Source organism: Lepus europaeus, chromosome 18 (genome assembly GCF_033115175.1).
Source record: "Lepus europaeus isolate LE1 chromosome 18, mLepTim1.pri, whole genome shotgun sequence".
NCBI lineage: Eukaryota > Metazoa > Chordata > Mammalia > Lagomorpha > Leporidae > Lepus > Lepus europaeus.
The window spans coordinates 25,797,507-25,804,162 of record NC_084844.1 but is presented as its reverse complement, the minus strand read 5'-3'; the positions used below and the strand labels follow the sequence as shown (position 1 = coordinate 25,804,162).

Sequence of the window (6,656 nt, the reverse complement as noted above, 5' to 3'; positions counted from 1 at the left end):
CCTGGACAGAGGAGATTCTGGTAATGAGAAATCCTGGCTGCCATTCCATGCCTTTTGTGTCTGAACTTGGTCGAGCCTCACAGGGACTCCACGAAGCACCTGCAACCATCTTCATTTTCCAGGGCAGGAAGAGGAGGTACAGAAGAGCTAAGAAACTCACCTGGGCCAGCGCTGTGGCGTAGCAGGTAAAGCCCCCCACTCCCATATGGGCGCCGGTTCAAGTCCCGGCTGCTCCACTTCCAATCCAGCTCTCTGCTGTGGCCTAGGAAAGCAGTAGAAGATGGCCCAAGTCCTTAGGCCCCTGCACCCATGTGGGAGGCCTGGAGGAAGCTCCTGGCTTCTGATCAGCACATTTCCGGCTGTTGTAGCCATTTGGTGAGTGAATCTGGATGCGAGACCTCTCTCTTGCTCTCCGCCTCTGCCTCCCTGTAACTCTGCTTTTTAAATAAATAAATAAATATGAAAGGAAGGAAGGAAGGAAGGAAGGAAAGAAGGAAGGAAGGAAGGAAGGAAGGAATGAAGGAAGGAAGGAAGGAAGGAAAGAAGGAAGGAAGGAAGGCAAGGCAAGGCAAGGCAAGGCAAGGCAAGGCAAGGCAAGGCAAGGCAAGGCAAGGCAGAGAAAGAAAGAAAGAAAGAACGAACGAACTTGGACTTGAGTGCCAAAAACTGGCTCTCCGGGCGCGCATGGTGATGCAGTGCATTAAGTTGCTGCTTGGGAAGACGGCACCCCATACTGAGGTGTGGGTTCGAGTCCTGGCTACTCCATTTCTGATCCAGCTCCCTGAAAGCAGTGGATGATGACTCAAGTACTTGGGTCCCTGTCACCCATGTGGGAGACCTGGATGGAGTTCCTGGCTCCTGGCTTTGGCTTGGCCCAGTCCTGGCTGTTGCAGCCATTTGGGGGAGTAAGCCAGCAGAGATGGAAGATCTCTCTCTTTGTCTCTCTCTTTGTCCATCTGTTACTCTGCCTTCCAAATAAATAAATAAATCTTTAAAAAAAGGAAGCTGGCCTTTTATTATTTTGTGTTCTTGGGGATAGAAGCAAACAGAGGTAAACGGAGAGGAAGTTAGCAGTGAACTGGAAGGGCCAGGGTGAGGGAGCAGCACCCTATCTCCTGGCAACCCCCATCTCACTGCTCCCCAGGGGTGCGCTCTCCCTGTCACCCAGTCGCTGGGAGGCACCGCCCTGCTCATTCTCCCTGCTACTGATGTGAGGCCGTACAAACCCAAGAAGCAAAGCGACTTGCCCAAGGCCTCACAGCTGAGCGTCTGCATTCCACAGTGCCAATCCGTGAAGTCTCTCTGGAGGAGGAGTCAAGTTTGATTTTTTGACAGTAACTTTTCTTTCTCACATGTGGTTGCCAGGGTGACTGGGCGTGGGAGCTCCCCCCCCCCCCGGGGAGCCTGAGATGAGGGGCAAAGCTCCAGGGTCAGCAGGGTGGAAGGAGCCTCCCTCGGTGGCTCCAGCTGATCCCCCTGGGCGCGGGGAATGTGACAGGGGCCGGGCAGAGGCATGTCAGGAGCCCCAGCAGTCTGGCTTCCCCCAGGAGCTGTCGGAGCAAAGCATTCCCGGCGGCTCCAGGACTGGGGGGAGGAGCCCTGAGCAGGCCCCGGCTTGCAGAGATGGGAGAAAGCAGCTCCCAGTCCTGCCCAGAGGAGGGGTCTAGCTGCTCTGTGGAGGGCCTGGCGGCCAAGGGGAGAAGGGTGGAGCCCAGACAAAGCCACAGCCCCCGCCCAGCCCTCTGATCAGCCCTGCGTGCTGAGCCCCTGCACCCTGAGGAGAGGCGGCACATCAGGGTTGGAGCGCGGGGGTGGGGGGTGGGGGGTGGGGGGTGGGGGGTGGGTGGGGGGTGGGGGGGTGGGGGGCAGGCAGAGGAAGGAACCACTGAGCCCTAGAGCCGCCAGTCTGAGAGGGGAGGCTGATGCTCTGCTGTCTGGCAACCTGCCTCTGGGGAGGGCTACAAGTCCTAGTGGGTGGAGTTAATATGCAAAACAGGATGGAGAGGGTGATCCCTGGAGAGCTTCCAGGTGGAGGGGGTTCCCAGGCAACCTCATACCCTGGGGGTCATCCAGCCCCTGTGTCTCCAGCCCAACCTCACCACTTGGCTTGTGCATCCTTGCTGGCTTATAGCGGGGAGTGGGGGGGGTGGGGGGGGGTGGGGAGGAGAGGGCACAGCCAGAGTAGAGCCCCTCTTACTGGCAGAAGGATCTTCTTTAGTTTGACCCCAAACCAGCTGCAGTGTAAAAGGGACCGATGCCGACGGAGCCACGAGGCATATGTTCCATGTGTACTCCGCAGAGAGCGCCGCCCACCTTGGCTATGAAGTCATCTCCTCCAGGCTGGGGTACTGTGAGACGCTGAATCAGAAAGCTTGGAGTGTGAAGGAAGCTTGGGCCAACTCTGCTGGCCAGACCTGCCCCCACCCCCAGGAAAACCCCCAGGATGTATCCTCCCATCCTCAGAGCATGGGGGTGGAGGGAGCTGCGGGTTGCATCCAATCCGATGGGGGAGGAAGAACCTGATGGGAGAGGCAGGGTCTGCCTTACAAGACTGGAGTGGGAAGTGCTAATAGACACACATTAATGCACCCTCTCCCCCACTGCCACTGCCAAGACTTAGCAGGAGAGATTATCTGAGCTTCAGAGAGGGGATGCAACTTGCCCAAGGTCACATAGCAAGCAGATCCAGATCTTTGCCTTCCAGAACAGTGCTGCCCTCACCACCCTGTGATCCCTGGCCCCCTCCTGCTTCCCTGGGTGCCTGTCAGGGCAGAGGAGCGGAGGGGTCAGCAAAGATGTCCAAGGTGGGGCCGCCTCAGCCCCCCTTTAGCCAGCCTTCGGGGTACCGTGGCAGAGCTGGACCTGTGGCCACGTCTGGGAGCAGTGGGATGTGCTGGGCAAGGCGGGGGACATGAGCTCTTCTAGTGAGAGGAGCAGGCGAGGCCTTGGGTGGGTGGGTGGGGGAGACAAAGGAAATCAAGTCTTCATAACAAACCTGGGCTTCTGGGGCAGGCCAGGCACGCTGCTGGCTGCTCACCCGGGAAATATTCCCCGAAAACAGGAGACAGAGAGGGAAGCGGTGAGGTCTGTTCCCTCAACGCCTGTGCTCACACACAGGGGTGCCAGTCTATTCTTTTTGAAATTTTTATTTAAATAATTGATGAATTTGAAAGAGAGAGAGAGAGAGAGAGAGAGAGAGAGAGAGAGAGAAATATCCTATCCTTTGGCTCATTTCCGAAGCCAGGAACCAGGAACTCAAGCCAGGTCTCACATGTGCGAGTTAGAGATGCCAGCTGCTGGAGCCGGCACCTGCTGCCTCCCAAGGTATGCAATAGCAGGAAGCTGGAATTGGCAGCTGAGCTGAGACTCGAACCCAGCTCTGATGTGGGATGCGGGCGTCCCAAGCAGCGTCTTAACTGCCATGCCAAACTCCCACCCCTAATCTGTATATTTCCATGTGTGCTTCTGTCTGTGTCCGCCTAGATTTAAGCCCCTGGGCATCTCGTTCTTGAGAGTCAAGGCCAGTGAGTGCATTGCCCTGTGTATGATCCGTGCACAGCCAGGGGCTGCCTCATGCACACAGCACGTGTGTATTTCTGGGCAGCTGCCTCCCCCGGGTGCCCTGTCTGCCTGTGCAGCCTCTGTGCAATACTCTCGCAGGTACCTCGTCCAGGTGCCTTCGTGGCTGGGTCCAGCATTTGGGGGAGGGGGGCATTTGCATATTGAGCTGTGGGCCTCCTTTATAACTGTCAGGAAAGGGGGAAGGGGAGGCATGGCTAGGAGGCCACTCTTGCCCCTGGAAGCTTTTCATCTTGGAAGAGAGGGGCCAGCAGGAGCCCAGGGACTCTGATGGAACTCCCCCACCCCGGGGTCCCCCAGGTCCAAGAGCTAAGGGGTTCAGAGAAGGGCTGGGGCAAAAGAACTGGGAGAACCCCTCCCCTTCACCCCTGCTGGATTGAGAGGAGCCAGAGCAGGCAAGGGGGGGAGAGGAATACTTTGGATCAAAGACCTTTTCTCTTTGATCACCATTTAAAAACAAGATATTTATCTATTTGAAAGGCAGAGCGATGGCAGAGAGAGATCTTCCATCCGCTGGTTCACTCCCCAAATGGCCGCAATGGCTGAGGCTGGTGCAGGCTGAAGCCAGGAGCCAGCAACTCCACAGGGATCCATCTTCCCCTGCCTCCCAGGTGCACGAGCAGGGAGCTGAATCGCAGGTGGGGCACCCAGCCCTGGAACCTACACTGTGATACAGGATGCTGGCATCGCGAACATCAGCTTAACCCACTGTGTCACGACGCTGGCGCCTCTGAAATGCTTCTCATCTGGAACAGGGGCTTCCAGGTAAAGGAGGACTTAGGCCCTTAGAAACCAACTCCTTTGTGGGCAGGCACAAGATCTCTGCAGAGGCTGGAAGCCCATCCCCACCCGGCCTCAGCCCCTGCCTCCAGCTTCCACCCCTTTTCCCTCTCAACTCCATCACCACTCCCTTCTGTTTCCTCCCAGGCCAAGAGAGGCCTGGCATGGAAAGGGTTACCCCAGGAGAGGGTAGAAAACACCTGTAAGATGCCTTGGGGAAGGAACAGGCTTCAGCCCCTGCCCCCACCCCAGGACCGAAATCCCAGAGAGATCTGCCGACAGCATCAGGGGAGGAATTGAGATGAGAGACCAGGCAGAGCTGGGCGAGGGGAAAGAGCGGGGTCTCATCGGCTCCTTGGAAACAGGAAGTCACTGTCATCCTCCTCTCCGCCCCCTCCCATATCCCTCCTAAATTCTGGGGGAAGTCCTTGATCTCCAAGGCCCCGTCTACACAGGCCTCAGCTACCCGGCTAACATTCCATTGCCTCTGGATTCAATCCCAAGGGCAAGTCCAGGCATCCAAGCTCGAATGAGGGTTGGAGCTGAGTAATCAGCTGCTGCGGCTATGCAGACATTTTGTCGGGAACCACCAGCTGCCCACCCCCACCCCGCACAACGGATTTGGGGTGGAGGAGGGGCCTCTGTCACTCCCATGTCTCCCCCGCACCCCCACAGTCTCCCTCTTCCCACCTGCAAGTAATTTGGCCAATAGGAGGGCAGTTAAAGATTGCAGCGCCGAGTCCCTCCAGAGCCGCCTGCACTGGGGGGGAGGGGGCCACCCCGTCTCCCCCAGACCCCGGGTGCCCTTTGCCTCTTCGCAGCAGCAAATTACTTGTAATTATCTCACATTGAAAGCCTTCAGGAGCTGCTTCCAAAATTGCTTTAATTGAATTAATTGAATCTCATTTTGTTGGGGGAGCGAATGGGGAGCAGGTCTTGAAATAGTCTACCGGAGAGGGGAGGCGAGTGACCCCGGCAGGAGGGACGCCCCGTGTCCCTTTCCGGGTGTGGCTGACCCCTCGGAGGTACCAGCGTGTGTCTGGGACGTCTGCCAGGGCAGGTCCCCGTTTTCTGGCCTCTTCTAGGGCGCAGTCTGGCGTGTGCAGAGTCCCGCCTCCAGTCCTGTGGGCGGCAGGTCTGCCAGAGGCAAGAGGTGAATGGTGGATGGCAGCATGGACTCACCTCCGCCCTAACCCCTCCCCTCCCTGACAATCCAAACAGCAGCCGTGAACGCCATCTGTTCAGTGCTCACCATGACCCAGGCACCGTGTCAAGCGTGTTACAAGCACTATCCCATTTCATCATCACCACCACCCTGCGAAGCAAGCGCTATTAGTATTCCTGTCTTAGAGGGCAGGACACGAAGGCTCAGAGAGGTTCAGTATCCTGCCCAAAGTCACACAGCTAGCAGGCGGCAGGGCTTGGACTGTCTGGTTCCCCCTCCCTCCCTGCAGACCCAATTTTCCCAGCAGGGCTTCTTCCAGGGTGTGGGGCGCCTCCTCCACTGGGGATCCCGGGATCCCAGGGGAACTGGCTCAACTCCCAAGTGGAAAAGAGATTCCTGTTCCCCCCTCCCCTGTTAAGGGTGATGGGGGTAAGGAAGCTCCCCCCCCCCACACTCCGCAGTCAGCTCCGCTGGCCTCTGGCTGGGAGAGTAATTACACTCCTTCTGCTGCGCAACTTTACAACCTGGGCTGTTGTTTTAACGATGCGACTCGTGTTGGGCTGTCCAATTAATCTCGCCTTTGGAGCCTTTCCGAGATGGGCGGTAGATCTTATCTCAGGACTGTGGAAAGGGGAGTGTGCAACCTGCACTGGGAGAGAACAGCTGCCCTGAGGGCCTGTGGCCTCAGCAAAGACCCAGGTAAGGCACCCGGGGCCCAGGCCACCGACAGACAACCGTTCGTTGGAGATGGGGGTGAGGGGGCGCGGGGCAGGCATGGGGGAAGGAACCAGGCGATGCCTCTCCTCTGGGTACGCTCCAGTTCCTCGGAGTTCCTTGCATCATGGCTTTGGCCCCCCCATGTCGCCTGCATTCCCCGAGAGACCCCTCTGCCTGTGTGTTTTGCGGGGTAGGGGGCGGCCATTGACACAGAGCAAGGAGAGGAGGGGCTGACTGCGGGGGTCCGAGGTGGCGGCTCCCCGGGAACATGGCACCCCCTCTGTCCTACCTGTAACCCCAATTTGGGCTTTTCCTAGCAGTGCCTGAGTGGGCTTTGCACTCAGAGGGAGACGGCCCCCAGTTGCAGTCCCAAGAACAGGTTTAGGCAGGAGGAGGGAAATCAGTGGACTCTTGG

At 58.0% G+C, this 6,656-nt stretch overlaps 1 protein-coding gene across 7 annotated transcripts in view; it reads right to left on the bottom strand.

Moving 5' to 3' along the window:
- Nucleotides 1–5,235: 5,235 nt before the first annotated feature.
- Nucleotides 5,236–6,656, bottom strand: part of DLX4 (distal-less homeobox 4) — a 7,175-nt gene continuing 5,754 nt past the window's right edge. For 2 of the 7 annotated variants that reach the window (XM_062216818.1, XM_062216820.1), the window contains exons 3-4: nucleotides 6,049–6,168; nucleotides 5,236–5,496 (exon numbers count right to left, since the gene is read on the bottom strand). In XM_062216818.1, the coding sequence (XP_062072802.1) occupies nucleotides 5,251–5,496; nucleotides 6,049–6,168 (366 nt within the window). In that variant the 3' untranslated portion in view covers nucleotides 5,236–5,250. Of the gene's footprint in view, nucleotides 5,497–5,535; nucleotides 6,174–6,656 lie in introns of those variants that run through there. The other 5 variants (XM_062216823.1, XR_009868514.1, XM_062216822.1 and 2 more) reach the window with 5 other exon arrangements.